Source organism: Poecile atricapillus, chromosome 1 (genome assembly GCF_030490865.1).
Source record: "Poecile atricapillus isolate bPoeAtr1 chromosome 1, bPoeAtr1.hap1, whole genome shotgun sequence".
Lineage (NCBI taxonomy): Eukaryota > Metazoa > Chordata > Aves > Passeriformes > Paridae > Poecile > Poecile atricapillus.
The window spans coordinates 120,292,794-120,312,019 of NC_081249.1; the positions used below are offsets into that span (position 1 = coordinate 120,292,794).

The 19,226-nt window shown below is 38.5% G+C and overlaps 1 protein-coding gene across 1 annotated transcript in view; it reads right to left on the minus strand.

Moving 5' to 3' along the window:
• The window catches only part of SPON1 (spondin 1), a 181,533-nt gene that overhangs the window by 155,831 nt on the left and 6,476 nt on the right, over window positions 1-19,226 (minus strand). The window contains exon 2 of the mRNA XM_058829221.1: window positions 18,894-19,000. Within this exon, the coding sequence (XP_058685204.1) occupies window positions 18,894-19,000 (107 nt within the window). The remainder of the gene's footprint in view (window positions 1-18,893; window positions 19,001-19,226) is intronic.

Genomic DNA, 19,226 nt, shown 5'->3' on the forward strand with positions numbered 1-19,226 from the left:
AATATTCTTATTTTCAGTTCTAGAAAGCTTGACTAAGGGCAGTCAAGAGAACGTGACCATCCTATCAGTGGGTGAGAGTTGTTACTAATCACTGCAGCACTTTCATCAAGTCGGTGTTAAATGTTACTGCTGAGCTGTCTCTGCCATTTGAAATAAATTCCACTGTCATCTTTTGGTAAGACTGTCTTTCCTGCATTGTTGTGTTACCAACACCTCCAGCCCCAGGGTGAGCAATGCATGAGTAACGTGGGTGCCCGAGAAACATTTGCTGTGGACTCACACAGAGGACTCACACATGGACCTTATCTTCTGCTCACACTGGCATTTCCATTTCCATTTCTGTGGCAAGGAGCTCCAGGTTCATTGAAGATTCAATTTAAAACTCAGGAAACGCTGTTTTTATTTCAGGAACAAAATCCCAGATAAAAACGCTGTTGCATCACCAGTCGATTGGGGGGAAGAAAAAAATAAATAAAATAAAAAAAAGGAATGTTAAATTTGAGGAGGCACATAAAAGATCTGATAAGGAAGAAATTTTGTAGTGGCTGGTCAAACATATCCAGCTGGAGCACTGGAGACACCTTCCTGGTGTCAGGTGCTCCCTGCACAGGGATGATAAGGAACTGCTTTCCTCCCTCTCTTTTCCATTTGTCAGAGCATTAACTGCCAGACAAAGGAGCCTTTTCTAATTACAACTTTGTGGAGTACACAGTCCAACACAGGCTTAAGGGTAGAGGGGGTTTCTTTACTAATATAATCAATAATAATATTATTGTGGGGATGACACCTCTCTGCAATACAATGGGCAGCAAAGCACAGCAGAATTGCCTCTTCTGCTCTTAGAAGTGATGAAGGTCGTTTGAAATACACAGTAAAATGTGAGTCGGCACATTTTCCTGGATCAGCATTTCTCAGGCTCTCAGTTTGTTCAGGCTTTTCATCCAACCTTCATTTTAGGAAATATTAGACTACTCAGCATTATCACTGTAGTGCCAAGAATAGCTACCTCACTTGGAGCTCCTCGCTTAAGAAGGGATTTAAGGATTACAGAAAATACATATTTTTAATAGCATTATTGTCCTGCTCAGTGCTGGAGCTTTAAAGCATCAGCAGCTCTGGCACATGTGCTCTTCATGTTCCTCCTGAGTGTCTCTGTGCCAAAATATACATCCCAACCTACCTCAAGGCGATTCCACACAAATTCTCGTAGCCTTTGGATGTCTGTGTGCAGAACATAATCTATCTCTGAGAGACTTAATCCACTGCTAAAACCACATTTGCAGCAGGAATAGAGGTGATCTGGAACTCCAGGATTTGTGCAGATAAACTTAAGAAGGCATTTACCTCCTTAAAAAAAAAACTCTCGAATCTTTTGCTGAGCAATTTGCATCCTCTGCCGGGGTCAGGAGTGCTGCTGGTGCAGAAGAGCTGCAGGAAGTCAGGGTGGGTTTCTGGCAGGAATTGTGAGTAATTAAAAAGCCACCAGGCTTTTTATGTGCATGTGAGTGTTTGCCTGAACATCAGACAGAGTCAAGGGATAACAATCCAGACTCTGGCTCCTCGTACTTTTGAGATAGACTTCATACACAGCTTCTCCAGTTCCTTGGAGGGCATCACAGATTATATGCTCTATCCACCATCAATTCCCCTGCCTGCCACTTTTTATAAACCCAAACTTCATGTTACCTTGAGCACCTTCCAGCAAATCCAACCTGCAGGCTGAGAGTTTCCCAGAAATCAAAAATATTCTGCTACCTCCCCTCCAGCACGAGAGGATTGTGATTCAGAGAGACACACTGCTCTGGACAGCAGGAAATCCATAGTTTGGCAAAAAGGAGATTCTTGTGGGCAGAAGAGATGTTTTTCAAGGGTTTGGTAAGCTCTCCTCAAACGCTGACTGAAGTCAATTAAGTGCTGAGACTAAAAGAAAAGCTTGTGAATAAACATGGTTTAGACACTTTTTGGAAGAGTGTCTTGCACTAAATGTTCATTCTGGGAACCTAAGAGTGACATGAGTAAAAGAAAAGTAACTAAAAGCCTCAGTGCTTGTATGAGCCTGTGTGTGAGGTTGTGTGTCAGTGGTTTTCTTTCATTTTGAGGCTCTTTTTGGATTTTCCAAAGAGCTTTTCTACTCTCTTGAATACAGCAGTGTATTTCCCCATGGCATTTATAAGATGTCTTCTGGAGGAAATAATCATGCAAAAAGGGATTCTGAAACAAAGTAGACCAACAAAGAAATTGGGTGAAGGTTTCTAATAAAATCCTTAATCTCTCTGCAAACTGAGCTATTCTATAAGTAGAGCTGTAAAATGAAATGGTGGTGCCTCAAATTCTACACAGATCAGCACCGTAATAACTGAGGCCACACACTGAATGAAACGTTCACTTACTGGTATTTCCATATTACACATGGGCCACAAAATTTCTCAAGACCTTGGCATAAAATAATTTTTTTAAACCAAATAATAAAAGGTAGTGATTTTCTTAAATGTGCTTCTGACATTTTTTACATGTTCTAAATTAAATTCCATGGCAGGCTGCATAAGGAACAGCTGATTTCTGAAGCTTCAGAGGAACCTTATATAAAAGCATTAGTCTAAAGTTTTCAGCTCCTGCTGCTTGGGCACGTTTTTTGGCATATTTGAAATAACAGTTTTCTTTATATATGTCAATTTTGTGGCTGTGGATAGACTTCCCAATTAAAGAATTGTACTCTCATCTTGCCATACATGCATATGGCAACAAAAAAAAAGCATTTAAAAAAACCCACAAATTTATCTCAGTCTTGAAGGGATTTCATTCTGATGATTATGGGGTTTTTTTCCAAAATATAAAGTTGTTTTATTTGAAACTTCATTAGGATGAGGATAAATTCAATATATGCAATTACAGACTGAGAGGGTGGGAAACAAATTTTCTTTTGGGGGTCCCTTGCAACTCAGAATGTTCTCTGATTCTATAAAAAAAAACAAATTTCCCAATGGGAATAGTCAGTCAGTGGAACAACCTCCACAGGAACGTGGGGGAGTCTCCATCCCTGAAGGATTTCAAGAAGTGGCTGGACAAGGGTCAAAACAACTCAACCCAGACTCCCATGAATGGCTGGATCAGATGATCCTTCAAGGTCCCTCCCAACCTGCACTGCTCCACAATTTTATGAGGTAGGAATTCAATGAATTTCTCCTCTGATTTTTTTTATATGCAGTATAAATTGTATCTTTGCAGTTCCTTGCCCTTTTTTTTCCAACACTTGACCTACTACAGGTGGTTTTTCCAACCTGGAACAAAGATGAGCTCATTTTCTCACTATGCTTCTCTCCAAAACACTTGCAGATAATATAATATAATATAATATAATATAATATAATATAATATAATATAATATAATATAATATAATATAATATAATATAATATAATATAATATAATATAATATAATATAATATAATATAATATAATATAATATAATATAATATAATATAATATAATATAATATAATATAATATAATATAATATAATATAATATAATATAATATAATATAATATAATATAATATAATATAATATAATATAATATAATATAATATAATATAATATAATATAATATAATATAATATAATATAATATAATATAATATAATATAATATAATATAATATAATATGAGCCCAGACAAAAGCACCTTCTCAAACAGATGAAGTGTTGGTGTGTAGGAATATAAACAGCTGTCCCTTTCTTCTTGGCTCTCATGTGAGGATCTGAAGGGTATAACTGTGAAAGATTTTATCTGAGAATTTCACCACGAGGGGCAGAAATAATCTAACCCATCTATCTAAGCCTTTGCAGGATGTGAGCATGGAAGAGGGAGAAATAACTCATATTTTCATTGCAGAAACTGAATATTGCCCTGCAGGTCAGCTCTAACTCATGAGGAGGCTCAAGCCATCTCTCTCTCTCCTAAAGCTGAATTTTGGTGATGCAGGAAATCTATCTCAGGTGTTAGGGACAATCAATCACAGCTTTGTTTCTTCAGAGGTATTGGATAGTTTCAATATTATTCTGAATTATTCTCAATAAATTTCAATGAAAAGCTGTTTAAAGCTCAAAGCCAGAGCCTTGGATCTGTTATTTTTCTGTGCTTTTCCATCATCTGGGGACTAATCATACAAATTCTGCACAGGTACTTGAGAAAATAATTCTATAAGACAACTTGAGCAAAAAGGATAAAAACAAAAGCTGGTTCACAAAGGGAAAAACAGCTCTTGATGGTCAGAAATTCAACCACAACTAAAAGAAAAATTAATTTGGAGGAGATACCAACACTTGATAAATGACAGCTAATCTCCAGAATATGAACTATGTAATTAAAGAAGGATTAAAATTAAAGGCAAGGAATCATATTTAATAGATGAGATTCTTATTACTTCTTATTTTCACTTGAAAATATAAAAAAAACCCACAACACTTCCATGTTGTACACAGTGGCACCATCCAGTTTAGTAATCCAAAAATACATGTAAATGTTGCTGTTTCTGACTCTGTGCCAAACAACAGGAAGAACTAAAAATTAGTATGATCCAAACACTACATTTATTTGTTTAAGTGACTAAGCCTGGAGTGCTGAGAGTATTTGGAGGGGTTTCATCACTTTAATCCTGTAGTAGGAAAGATTTGATTACTTTTTTTGACACATACCAGGACAACAGCTGTTATTACTGGAATTGTTTGCACAGTTCCTGTTAAAAATATAATATAATATAATATAATATAATATAATATAATATAATATATAATATAATATAATATAATATAATATAATATAATATAATATAATATAATATAATATAATATAATATAATATAATATAATATAATATAATATAATATAATATTAATTAATATAATATATAATAAAATACGTGATATATGATATATGATACAAGATATAATACGATATATGATATATGATGTATAATATATACCATATTATACATAGTATATAATATATATATGATACATATAGTATATATTATATTATATTATATTATATTATATTATATTATATTATATTATATTATATTAATATTATATTATATATATTAAATTACATTACATTTACAGTATAGTACATTACATCATATTACATTACATTATATTACATTACATTATATATTATTATATATTATATATATTATATTAGGTATTATTTATATTATATGTTATGTATTATGTATTATGTATTGTATATTGTGTATTGTATATTGTATATTGCATATTGTATATTGTATATTATATATTTATTTCATATTTTATATATATAAATATCTATATTATGCGCTCCCGTGTTTTAAAATCCCTGTATTACATTTCACACTCATGATTGGAAGGTTACACATTTAACAGGCATTTTTTATTCTATGCATGGACAATATTTCCCTGCAAGGAGAGGGATGATGATTGAAACACTCCTGACATGGGAGGTGAACACTGGCATGTGAAGGGCAGAACCCCTCAAGTTTAGTCATGGCTCAAGTGTGATATGTGATCTTGAGCAAGTCCCTTCAATACTTTATATTCTGTAAAATGAATATCATAAATTCACATTCAGGACAAAATATTTATGGATTTTAGCTTATGTGAAAACTTTCAAGTCTTAATCAGAAAGACAATATAAAAGAATATTTGAGAGCAGGATTATACCCATAAACATGCAAATGTGGAACACTGACAAAGGAAAATCATTAGGACAAGACTAAGTAAATTTTACTGGAAAAACATTTAGTTGTGACTTCTCAAAATCCAAGAGAATTTATCAAGCACCTTGACAATGAGTTTAGCATTTTATCCTGCCTTTATGTGTTCATCGTGTTTTTTAATCCTGCAATATGAGAAGAGAAGAGAAAGAAGAGAAGAGAAAGAAGAGAAAGAAGAGAAAGAAGAGAAGAGAAGAGAAGAGAAGAGAAGAGAAGAGAAGAGAAGAGAAGAGAAGAGAAGAGAAGAGAAGAGAAGAGAAGAGAAGAGAAGAGAAGAGAAGAGAAGAGAAGAGAAGAGAAGAGAAGAGAAGAGAAGAGAAGAGAAGAGAAGAGAAGAGAAGAGAAGAGAAGAGAAGAGAAGAGAAGAGAAGAGAAGAGAAGAGAAGAGAAGAGAAGAGAAGAGAAGAGAAGAGAAGAGAAGAAGAAGAGAAGAGAAGAGAAGAAAGAGAAGAGAAGAGAAGAAGAGAAGAGAAGAGAAGAGAAGAGAAGAGAGAGAAGAGAAGAGAGAAGAGAAGAGAAGAGAAGAGAAGAGAAGAGAAGAGAAGAGAAGAGAAGAGAAGAGAAGAGAGAGAAGGAAGAGAAGAGAAGAGAAGAGAAGAGAAGAGAAGAGAAGAGAAGAGAAGAGAAGAGAAGAGAAGAGAAGAGAAGAGAAGAGAAGAGAAGAGAAGAGAAGAGAAGAGAAGAGAAGAGAAGAGAAGAGAAGAGAAGAGAAGAAGTTTATATTAGGCTCAGGCATATCCCAGGTTTTCAGAGGATGTGTATAGATGTGAAAACATGAGCATAAATGGTAAAACTCCAGCTTTGGAGGTTGTCTCAGGTTTTCTCCTGCCAAGAGGAAGCCCCAAATCTCCCTCACAGTCAGCAGAGAGAGCAGGCAGATGTGCTCAGAAGCCCAAGAACACACTGCCATGTACAAAATGTTCTTCCTGTGATAGCTGCCAGTTGCATAACATCTGCACCACACACAAAGCTGGTGCTTTAATTCATTTTGCAAGTAATGTAATCAGTGGAACATCAGATGAACTCAGAGGAAAAAAAAAAAATAAAATAAATAGACAAATAGAGAGTTTTGAGAAGATACCATATGGGTCTTTTTCATCTTTTGGGGAAATCTTACACAATGTCTGAGAAATTATTGCAGGCCATTATATAAGCCCAGTGTCTAAATAAATCATAACCCGATTCTAATTCATGCAAGCACTTTGTATAACCTTTATGGACAATAAAACTGGGTTACTGAAAGATTCTAAAGGAAGCCAAGAAACTTTGCACAGTCCAAATCCCCACTGCAGCTAATACAGACAACATTTATGATTATCTTAATCTGGGATTTATCACAATGTGTGGGCAGATTTGCTTAACAGGAAGGATTAGTGAGGGGGGTGATTTACTGACTGGAGGGTTTTCCTCTCCTCCTACATGTGGGATTCCCACAGCTCCATGTAAAGAGAGGCCAGAGTGAAAGGACAGCAGGAAAAGGCAAACTGCTGCCTTAGCAACCATTTAAAATTCATCCCTGAAGCTTCCAGAAGGCATTCCTCAGGTAATGGTATTAAATAGGGAGTTCATTTTCCTAGGAAAGTAACCTATTGCTCAAGAGAGGTTGCAGTGAAAAGTATTTCTCCATTTTCATTATTTGTTGGCTACTTTATGTCCCCTCTCTCTCCTCTACTCTTTATTCTTCCTATTTAAAAGCATTCTGTTAGCTAAAATAAGTTGGTGATAAACTGGCCAAAGAGAGCAATAACAGGTATAATTAAGTCTCCCATACAAGCAGAGTCAATGTTACTCATCCAGCTGAAATTAGGAAGAAAAAAAGAAAACAAAACATAAAAAAAATAAAAGAAAAAAGAAAAAAAAATTAAATGAGTTCTAGGAGAACAAAACCCTGATGTGTGCCTGACAAATAATGAATAAACACTGGCAATGCCCCAAGGAACCTCTGCTACACTACTGACTGTATCAAGATATATAACCATTAAAGTTAGAGAACACCAAGTACCAAAGATACCTCTTACATACTCATTCTTTTAAATGTTTCTTTTGAAAAGAAAAGCAGGTTCAAGCGAACTGTGCCCACCCACAAGGAGAAAAAAAAAGAGGCAAGAGCAGCAACAGTGCCTCAATTCACATAGATGTGAATAATTGGAGCCCAGTTCAATCTGTGAAGTAAACAGAAGCAGGATGAAGGCTTTTCAATTTACACCTACAGCCTACAAATTAGTAAGCAGTCTGCTAGGATGAGCTTGCCAGGGATTGCATAATAACCCTACCCCAGCAACAATGCAGGGAACAGGGAACAAAATGGTAGCTCTATACCAGCAGGGAATTTCCCTTTCTAATTACTGACTACTATGAAAAGCATTCTCGAGAGCCAAATGTCAGCTTTTGTGCAACTGGATCGGGAATTTCTTCATTATTCTTGATTTATTCTGGTCTGAAAATTAATTTCAATGGTGTTTCAAGAATCAATAATCATAAAAAATGCAAAGTATCTTCTGGCAAGTGTTGCTTGAGAATTTAGTTGGTAAAATAATTATTTTTGTGCCAAAAATTCAACAGATTACCGGTAACTATGGCTGGTTTAAATATCTTGCCTCCCTCAGTATTTATTGTATAGTCATTTGTCTATATCCATTGAAAGCAAAAGGACCTAATCCAGAAAATTCTGGTTTTGCAGAACATGTTGTGTGCATTCACATCCTGCCTCTTATGCAACCATGAGAAAAATGAAGCTGAATTTTTGATTTGCAGTTTTTCTCACAGCGAGTGAAAACGGAGACAAAACACAGCAGAAGGGGGAAGGTTTGAGGTAAATAGGTTAAAAAAACCCAAAAAAAACCCTTTTCTGAGGAACACAATTACTCACAGGAAAATTTTCTGTGTCCTTTCAATGACTGCTCACATGTAAACTTCCACTTTGTGTAACTCCCAGTACCAGGTCCTTCCAGAGGCAACTGGGAATAGGAGTCAAGAATCTTTTCAGAAAACAGAACTGTGTAGCTATAGTGGCAAGTGGTACAGCATTTTCAGGTAAATCCTGGGACTTTCAGGGCTTGATTAGTAAGTTTTCTCCTGTAAGTCAGTCCCTTCAGCAGGGAACATCCACACCATGGCTTGAGGAGCAGCCTGGCTCAGAAGGGGCTGTGGTGGGGCAATATCAACCCCTGGCTGCTGTTTCCCTGCAGCTGAAGGACACAGAATGATTCACACAAACACTTCTCAGTGGGATGACAGGAAAAAAAACTTTATTTTTCTGACTCCTGCATTTATATCTTGACAATGACCAGGGATTGGATAATTAAGTTACCACCTTCCCAATCACACTGGTCCTGCAAAACATCCATCAAAAGAAGTTTCTAGGAAGGAATGCATAAACATCAATGTTTACAGTTACTTTCCTGGGAAAGCAGCTAAAACTATGGAAAACAAGATCAGAAGACTTAGTTTTCAGGGTGACATTTCCCTGTCAGAGACACACAAAAAGGAGAGATGAGGAGAGCACCTGGATCAGCCAGTTCAGAAGGCAAGAGTGCTCCTGGTATGGAGGGAGCTCAGAGGAGGGGGAAGGCAGAGACAGATTTATGTCCTGATTGAAGTGAAAGCCAGATCTCCTGGCTTGATTAAATGCCAGTTCTGCACAGGTAGCAGGGCTGTCAGAACAAAATTCTCAAGTCACCAGGTGAGAAAGCGTCCATGAAAGGATTATCCTTAGAGCAGCAAGCCCAGAGCCAGGAAAGTCCCACAGAGCAAGGATCTGACAGGCTGGGATCAGAATGAGTGATTAGAGGAAAGCTCACAGAATGCCAGGATGTGCTGACATGGGAGGGATCCACAAGGATCACTGAGTCCAGCTCCTGGCCCTGCAAAGGACCATCCCCATCACCATGTGCCCATTCTCCAAATGCTTCCTGAACTCTTTCCTCTAAGGGAAGGGCACCTCATTCAGGTGATAATTGAGCAGAGGTGGACAGCAAAGACTGAAGAAAGTCAGGATGTGGGATAACAGGCCAGGAGAAATTCTGATGACTGAATTTGGGCTGAAGAGAACCTTCTGTGAAAGGACTTTCAGCTGCAGCTTCCTTCCAATCCCAGACTTCACGGAGATGAACAAGGTCAATTCTCCTAGAAGTGGTCCAGCATTGTGCTAGATGAGATGAGTTCTGGAAAAGTATGAAAGAAAGAGCAAAACTGTGTGGCTTTTTTGGTCTGGGACCCCAAATAGCCTCAACCTGGTCAGGATAAAAATGCATCTTAAAGCTACATGCCAGCCTTACTGCACAGTTCTCTGAGAAAACAGAGCAAAGGGAAACAAAGCATCCTGATGAGAAACACGTCTGCAGAGTCTCTTGAGGAAAGGCTGGCACTGAAGAAAAACATGAGATTAGGATGAGAGGGCATGTTTGTGTGAGCCCCTGCACATCATTCTGGGGACACCATAAAGGATCTCCATTCATCAGTGCATGAAGTGACCAAAACCATCTCTGAAGGCATGTGAAGACAAAGCACCGAGAGGCAAAGGTGCTGAATGCACCAGAATCCAAAGACAGGCTCGTTTCCTGAGCAGGTCCTGTGTCATTCCCAGGCTGGATAAACACACAGTGATCAGATGAATAACGAGCCTGGGCTGTCAGGTCATGAGAGAGACTTATCACAGCAAGGACAATAATCAATTACAACTGCTCAGGGCAGCACTGGAAGCTGAAACAATATCCTTGGCAAACAGTGAGAGGTCACTACCTTCATTAGAAAGGGAAGAGTTGAGGAGGAGGAGTGCCAGGGCAGTCCACAGCTCAGTCTGAGGAGGCTGCAAGTGCAGTCTAGAGTAATGGGAGCTAAAAATATTGTCACTTTAATAATGCAAAAGGGCCTTCTGAATTCAGGAAGCAGTTCTCAAGACAACAGGCACAGCCAGCTGTACTTTTAGTCTAGTAGCAATTAATTCAGCAGTGAGTTGCAGTGAGAGCTGACCATGAAGCCTGGAGGAAGGATTTTGCCTACAGCAGCCATTCCTGAAAGAGTCAGGTGGGTAAACTCCTGAATTTAAAAGAGCCATTCTGCTTCTAAGTCACCAAAACTTCTCAACACAGTGGAGAGAGAAAAAAACATACAAACAAACAAATACAAGCACAAACAAACAAAAAAACCCAAACCACATACACAAAAAAAAGAATAAATAAAGAGCACAATTTAAATTTAATTGGGAGACTTTCTACAGGCATCTGTGTAGCTTCAGAGGACTGACAACAGGATTTTCTTATAGTCCATATAACCTGGAGAAACTGTCTAGCTGAGCCTCAGCCTTTATCTTCAATTTCATCCACCCTTCTCCTCTCAATCCCCAATTCACGTGATGGGAAAAGGAAACACAACATGAGAAAAGACTCTCAGGCACAGACAAAATTCCAGATATCCATGGCCTCCCATTGTGGGCTGGAAGCTGACAGTGCTTATTTGGAAAGAAGTGGAGGAATAAAATAATAATAATAATAATAATAATAATAATAATAATAATAATAATAATAATAATAATAATAGTAACACATTTTCCCAGAATAAGCCTTCCTTTTAAAGCCCTGTGTGGTTCTGGGGGTAGCACACGTGTCCAGATCCATGTCACCACAGTGAGGATTCCAGGCAGTGATAGCTCAAACAGTCCAGAGCAGCAGGGAATAGCTGATAAATGCTTTCTAACCTGATGCAAAGTGGAAGTGCAAAGAACAAACACTTGCTCTAAGGTCCCATTGATTGGAACTGACATGCTGAAGGTTTCCTGATGCTGCAGAATGGCAAATTACATCAGAGGTAATTCTTGGAGCATTTCAGGAGGGGATAGGAGCTGGGAGATCAGCCTGCTGATCTCTCTCAGCAGAGAAACAAACCCCAGCAATTGATGACTGCCTCAGATGAGGCTGGTGAATTACAGGTGACAAAAAGGGAAATCCAGGAAGGGAAGCCTAATGGCAGCATTATAAATGAGGAAAGAACTGCTGAATAGATGTTCCAATGAAGCTGGAGCCTACGTGCACCTAGAGTTATAACCCATGACAGCTGCCATATGGCACCTGGAAAACATCTGACTGCTGCCAGAGGGGTTAAATATCTTTACTGAGATTTCTCATGGCCCAGGTGCCACCATCTGAGGGAAGATTATCTGAGAGGGGAATAACAATGGGTTAGGCAGTTTACCTGGGCTGGAAATGAATGGATATTAGGAGTAAATCCCTTTAGAGTCACTGAGACAGATAAGTCCCCTTAAACACTGCCCTGGGGAGGAGCACACAGCTTTTACTGACTGACAAAACAGAGTTAGAGGGATCCAGACTCTGTCTCAGGGTGAGACAACTGCAGATGCAGAAATGGCCTCTGGATTGGAAGCAAGACCTGAATAGAGAACCCTCCTGGGGCACCAATAATCCCAAACCCCCAGAGGCCCAGAATGGGACTCTGATGTGTCTGAGGAGCAGACTGGAATCTTCAAGGCAGAAGGGAACAGTGCTTCCAGTGTCATTTCCTCTCTCGAGGATTGATTTGTGAAGTACCAGCGCCAAATTCTAGGAAACAATTCTTTAATGAGTCTCTTTGGAAGCCTCTTAGAAGGAGGAAGTCTTGCGGTTTAATGTTAATCCAAAGAACAGAATAAACTAATAGATATTTTTTTAAGCTGGGGATTCAATTAGGCAATTCTCTATTTTACCATGATGTAGTCTGGCTCTGCAAGGCAGGGCAGAAGTTACACTTGAGATAACCCAGCTCTGATAAGCCTTGGATCTGAAGAGGAGTTTGGAGTTTCAGCTAACCAATCTCAAAAAGCATGCTTCCTGTTTTTTTTGGTTTTACTGTTTTTTGAGGGTTTCTCTGGTTTGTGTTTTGGCTGGTATTTTTCCAAAACAGAACTTGAATCATCACAAATTAAATATTTGTTTAGGCAAAATCCTTTCCAAAGAACATAAGCTCTTACTGAGACACAATCATCATTTGAAGTCATTCTCAAGAGAAAGCATTTCTCCAGCAGGCAAAAAAAACAAAACAGAACACAAAAACAAAACAAAACAAAAAAAGAAAATAAAAGAGGAAAAATAAGATTAGATTAAAGAGGACTAAATATGATGTGGCCAGAAGTTGGAAGTTAGATGTTTTTTTCCACAGGAGGGAGACAGGGAAAGGCTGAAGTTAAAGAAATGTCAGAAGATAAACTAAAGCCAAATTAACTAAAAAAGTTGTTTTTTAAAGTGATGGTAGTGCTAAAGCAAGAAAACCCTCAGAAAATTGATAACAGGAGTGAGCCCAGCCTGAGACACTGAATCCCCTTTTCATTCAGCAGAAACCTAAGTTTCACTGCAAGCACAATTTAATATTTATTTCCTATTATAACTGAGTTAACAGTTCAAAGATCCACTGTAAAAAAACACATAACAAAACAGCATTTAGAAATTTCTTATATTTTCCTATTTTGGCTGTGAAATGATACAGTTTGAGTCATTTATTCCAAAAGACACTGTACACCAGCAGCTGGGGGAGTGCCCAAGGTGTGATAAACCAGGGTTGGGTCACACTAAACCTGAAAAATATCACAATGTAAAAATTGATTTTATTTTTTTTGGTTCATTCATAGCACGAGCTGAAACAAGAACAAAAATGGAAGGAAGCAAAAAACTGCACAGCTGGAATCCAGTTTGGTTTTTCTCCAGCCTCATCAGCAGCAAATAATGACTATCAGAGCTGCTTCTGCTCCGTTCTGCAAGCTCCTGGTGCTCATCACTCACATATTAAAAAATATTAACTTTTACTGTTCTAAAATGAGGCATAACTACATCCTGAGACAATTTCTTAACCAAAATCTTGCCTATAAGTGGTTCAGGTTGAGGTTTTTCCAGTGCACCAGAGATATTTCTATTTAATCTCACTCGAGGTGCTCACATTTTCCACTCAGTGCTAAAACTGGCAGTGGCAGATACTTTTTTAGGGGGGATTTTTATTTTTGAGCTCATTTTTAATCCCTAAATATCATGATATGGAGCTTGGAGTTCTAGAAAAATGTGTGAAAGTGTTCATCAAGGTTAAACAATTCCACCCTGCTGGAAAGGTGAACTAGAGTTTGGTTTTCCATTATAACTTTTAGGGGTTTGCTCCTAGAATAATATTCACAGTGATTCTTAGAGAAAGAAAATTTGGGAATACTCTTGCAAATGCAAAAGGACAAGAGATTTAAATTTGACAGGCTCAGAATTCATGTCTACCTGCTTAGTCTACAAATCCTATAGCTGGCACATTCTGACTCCTATTTAAAATAGGAATTTTATTATATGTAATTATAGTTTTGGATCATTACCTCCACGTGCTTTTAAGCAGTGACAGACTCTGTGGCAGTGATGAGATGCTGGGACAGGAAATGCAGAGAATGCAAACAGGAGTGAAAAACTTGGAAGTTCTTTTTTTTTTTTCTAAAAGAGAATCACATCAATTCATACACCTCAGAATAAGGTATTTACAAAGTTGCCTGATGAGTTGATGTTGGGATACAAGCTTAAAAAAAAAAAACCCAAACATACAAGCCAAAAAGAACATCAAGGTGACCCAAGTATAACTGAATTTTTAATATTAAGAAATTTTAATATTGAAATTTTAATATTAAAATTGTAATATTAAAAAATTTAATATTAAACATTTTAAGCTGTTAATATTAACAGCTTAAAAAATAACTGCAGTCAGTAATTTAAAAACCATAAAACCACCTTTGCTTATAAATACAAGAATAGATCATTTGAAGTGGCTAACAGCCTTTTAAGACTGCTCCTTTCAAAATGCACTGTATCAAGAAGATGTAAGATTCCTATAAAATGCTGGAACACAGCATTAGAGGAGCTGCTTTTCTAAGAGGCTGTAAAAATACCTTTTAACCTAAATGCCTTGCTGAGCACATCAGTCAACTAAAGAGCAGCAAGAGAATGAGGTGACCAAAAATAAAGGACACTTTTGGGCTCTGGTTTCAGCACTTCTTACCTTACTTAGCTGTTTATTCCAATTTCCCTGAAATGTTTTCTCCTTCAGCGCAGCCTCAAGCTTTTATAAATCCCACACCTTTAATGAAACCTTCATTCTTGCTGCTGCTGCTCTTGCTCGCTTTCCCACATTGCTTTTTAGCACAGCTGGGTCCTTAAATTCAGGGTTAAATTAAGAATTCTGCTGGTTCACTCTGGAGTTAAAATAGGCAGAAGGACACCTCCAGGAGAACTCCTACGAGGAAGGAATGCAACACTAAACTATCACCAAAAATGAATGTATAAGATACAAATTTAACAAGTGATTATGCCAAAGCACAATCAAAAAATTCCTCCTTCCTTTTGGAGGAGTGGATGGCACCTTGAAGGTCAAATTGCAGCTCATAACTTCCTTGATAAATTGGATGAAGCTCTACATTAAAAAAAAAAAAAGAATTAAAAAACCCCAGATTGAGAAGATTCTTTCTGAGCATCAGGCACTCCAAAGCTGTGCTGCTCTAGGGATTGCTCTATCCAGATTCTCTGATTTAATGCTGAGGGTCCAGATCCACTCCTGAGTACAATTCTGAGGAATGTGAGACTGGAATCTCCACTGCAGGAAAAGCAAAGCTGGAAGAAGATGGCCCACGATGAAAATATAAAAATTTGAATAAAGAACAGGTAGAGTGTGCATGGAATTGGAGGGAGAATAAAGGAAACTTCAGACTGCCTTCCTCATAAAGTATCAAGAAGATTCTTAATTTAGGAAGACAATTCCATAAGGGAGCAATTAAACCACTATTAGTGAAGATTCAGTTTGGATATTAGCAAAAAGATCTACAAAGATGAAATTTCCTATTAAATATAATATATTCAAGTGTTTAAACTTGGAGAGATGAATTTGTTCTTCTTGTTGAACACTTCAGAACAGATTGACAAAACATCCACCAAAAAAATTTTCTGGGAATATTTATCCTTCCTCAGAGAACAAGGAAGATAGATGAGATGAGGTTCAGCGCTACATTTCTAATATTCTACATTATTTATCAGACCGAATCCATAGGGTTGAACACATATGTTGATTAAAATGGCCTGCACAGACACTCCTCTGTAGTCAGTCAGTGGTGATTGCTGCCCTGGGCTTTCATTTGCCTCAGCAGCAATTTGCAGACTGTTGCTAAACATCGCAAAAGAGAGCGATCAGCGCTCTGCACGACCAGAGCTGGGAATGGTTTGTGTAAAGAGGCCAATGGGACAGATACCCAAAGCTTTCAGAGGGCCTCACTGAGCTCTACAATTACCACTGGCACAAGGAAGAGCCCTATTGCTACATCCCCAAATTTCTACGGCTGAATTTGGCACCTTGGATTCCCTAGCTATATTTAATTTAGCCATTTTGCGGTTTTGGGAGACAAAGTGATTTATTTTAAGGCTGGATTATGTCCTGTGAGTCCTACAAGGACAAAAATACAAGGAAGTTTGGCTGCATTAAGTAAACAAACAGTAAAATCGGATTTTAAAGTCTCAGTTTTCTCAGAGGAGATTTGGAATGGTGGAGTCCACACCACACTTCTCTAAAGGTCTCAAGTATAGGGGTAACCAGAAAGTGCACAGGAAAAAACACCTGTCCAAGCAAGAATTTTAACAGCTCTGCTATTTATAGGACCACAAGCCCTTATTAATAAGATTGACTGTTCCTGGTGACCTGCAGAGCCACACAGGAGCAAAGGAGCCATCAGGAGCTTACAGCAGCTGCCTACTGCTCGTCCAGATGGGCTGCAGCCCCCCTCCTGCTCCAGCTGGACAGTGACCCCTGAAAACAGAGCTTTCCCCTCCTAAATGTTCTCCATCCATATCAAAAACCCGATGTTAGCCCTCCTCCACCCCCTGGCTGCTCCTCAAAGCTACAGAGTTTTGAGACGCTGGTCAGTCTAACACCAGGGCTCTGGTCCTGAGCACAGAGTGCAGCTGGGTTTCCTCCATGGAACCCGTTGTAACTCACACTCCGCAGTCTGAAAGTGGCTCTCAGAGGCTTGCAAATCAAGTGTTTTATGGTCTGTAAGTCATGGAAGGAAAGTCTGATTTGGGCAGCTCCCGTTTCGTTCTGTCCTGGGAAGTTTTGTGATGTGAATGAAGCACTTGCTTCGTGCTCTGCTTTGCTCTGACTGCTCTCTGGACATTGGAGATGTCTCCCCATGGAGGCAGAGGTGCAGTCCCAGATCAGCAGTGAGTCTCATGCCACTCTGAGGGGATTTTCCCCCATTTCTGCTGCTCTGGGGATGACAGATTCTCTCTGACTCCTTGGATGACACAGGCTCCATCTGAGCGCAGGATAAACAGAGCTGCGAGTGGCACTCTCGTCACTGCACACACAGCTCCTCCTTACCCTGCACAGCTGCTCAGCCCCCCTTGGCATCCTCACTTCTAATGAAAACACGCTGCAAACATCTTTTCTTTTGTCTTGGTTTGGAAACAAACATCTTTTTTTTTTCTTCTTCTGGTTGCTACCACCCAGCCCCGGTACAAGGCGGGTCTGTATTTACCTTCAAGCGTTCTCTGGGTACCAAAATGGGATCTTACATCTGTATCCACAGAGGCAGAACAGGCTGACACCATCTGAATAAACTTCAGGGAATTGTTCTAGTGTGGGATGAGCATGGTGAGTACTGTTTAAACCACAGACACACAAATTTAGTTGTGGGTAACCTTTGGGACTCCCACCTGCCAATAAGAACGCTGAGTTCAGACTGCAACCCATACAATGCACTTAATTAAACAATCTTGCCTCAGCTGAGATCCACTGGGCTTTAATTTTTTATTTTTTTTTCCCATCTATATAGAATTTCCATTTGCTTACCACTCAGCTAATTTCAAAATGCCTCTGTACTTCAGCAAAGCTTAGTGAGTTTCTCACTGTGAGTTAGACCTGAAGACAAAACTCAGGCCAAATCTTTCCCATTTGCCACAACCACAGAGATATTAACAACTGGAATGAAGAAATTAATGGTGACAAACTTCTTTTAAAATAGATGAAGCATCACTATTTGTACTTCTTAAAAGTAGCTGATCGTTCAGTACTAGCTTATTCTTTAAAAAGCCAACTTTGTTAAAAAGTCCATATTAAAAAGATTTCTCCCAAATAGGAATTGGTTTCATTTTAAGGACAATGGATTTATTCCACCCTCAAGTTCTCAATCATTTTAGATTTTCTTACAAAACGTATGAAAACCAGACAGAGGCCTCTAAGCAAACTCAGTAGGAAAACTGGGCAATTATTTACTGAGTTTGCACTGAATTTGCTGTATGCAAAAATAAAGAAGAAATATAGGGAGAGATGTTAATTTCTGTCTCCTTCCAGGTCACCAAAATTGGAACTTGAGTATTTCCCTTGAAAACCTTGAAACCTGAGGCAAGTGAAATCTTCCACCTAGAAATTTTTATTAAAATTACTATCAGTATTACTGCACATCCTGTAAATTATAATCAATACAATTCAACCATATTTCTAAGCCTGGAAAGTCAAACAGCAAACAGAGAATCAAACCTACATACATCACTTCTACCTTCTTACATAAATACGATATATTTTCTCAGTTTCCAGAATTCCCTGCGTGGAGTAGCTGAAAATACCAGTTTGTGAATCATCCTTCTGGATTCTAATCCTTTTAATACCAAACATTTCATCCCACTGGATGTGTTCATTAAGTCAAGTACTACTGAGCATAAATAAAACAGCAGAATCTAATTTATGAATGATAAAACAGTCATTACAGCCACAGTAAACACTTCTCAGAGTCAAATTCTACAGCTCAGTGGACAAAAACATCGAGGGAAAGAAACACAAAAAAAATGAATGTGAATAGAACACTCTTGATGTTCCCTTTGGATAAAAGGTTCAGGTGTCCTAGGCTCTAGTTCAAGTAAGTGATGCTCATTTTGAACTGTGGGAGTGTGGGAAGGCAAGCTGGAATCCAGGTACAGGAGCCTCGACCCTTTGAACACTCGTGGGATATAAAACATGCTCTTCTGTCCTCCTGCCAACATCCACAAACACTTATGTTTAAACATGCTCTGCATTCTGCTGTGCATATAAAAACCTCCCTTGGAGGCAGGCAAACACTAAAGAAGACTCCAAAGGGTGTGGGTCAGGGGAAGTTCTCTCACCTGGAAAGATCCTGCATGGTCTTCCTCTTTGTCACCTTCTTTTCCTTCCTTGAGGGCGATCAAGGTGAAGCCTCGAAAGTAGGCAGGAGTGGCAGCAGAAAGCGTCACTGGGATGTGATGAACAGAGAAAGAACCAAAAGAGACCATTAATTGTGATTATTAATCGTCAGCCACTTGCACATCATTTCACAAGGTGTGTGTTCTAAGCTGGCATTGACTAAAGCACCCACAGCAGGGAGCCAAGCCAGCCACAATCCAAAATGTTCACTCCAGGTTTCCACATAAACTGAGAACTACTGGCATGAAATAACTCTGCTTTTTTATTTACCCCCC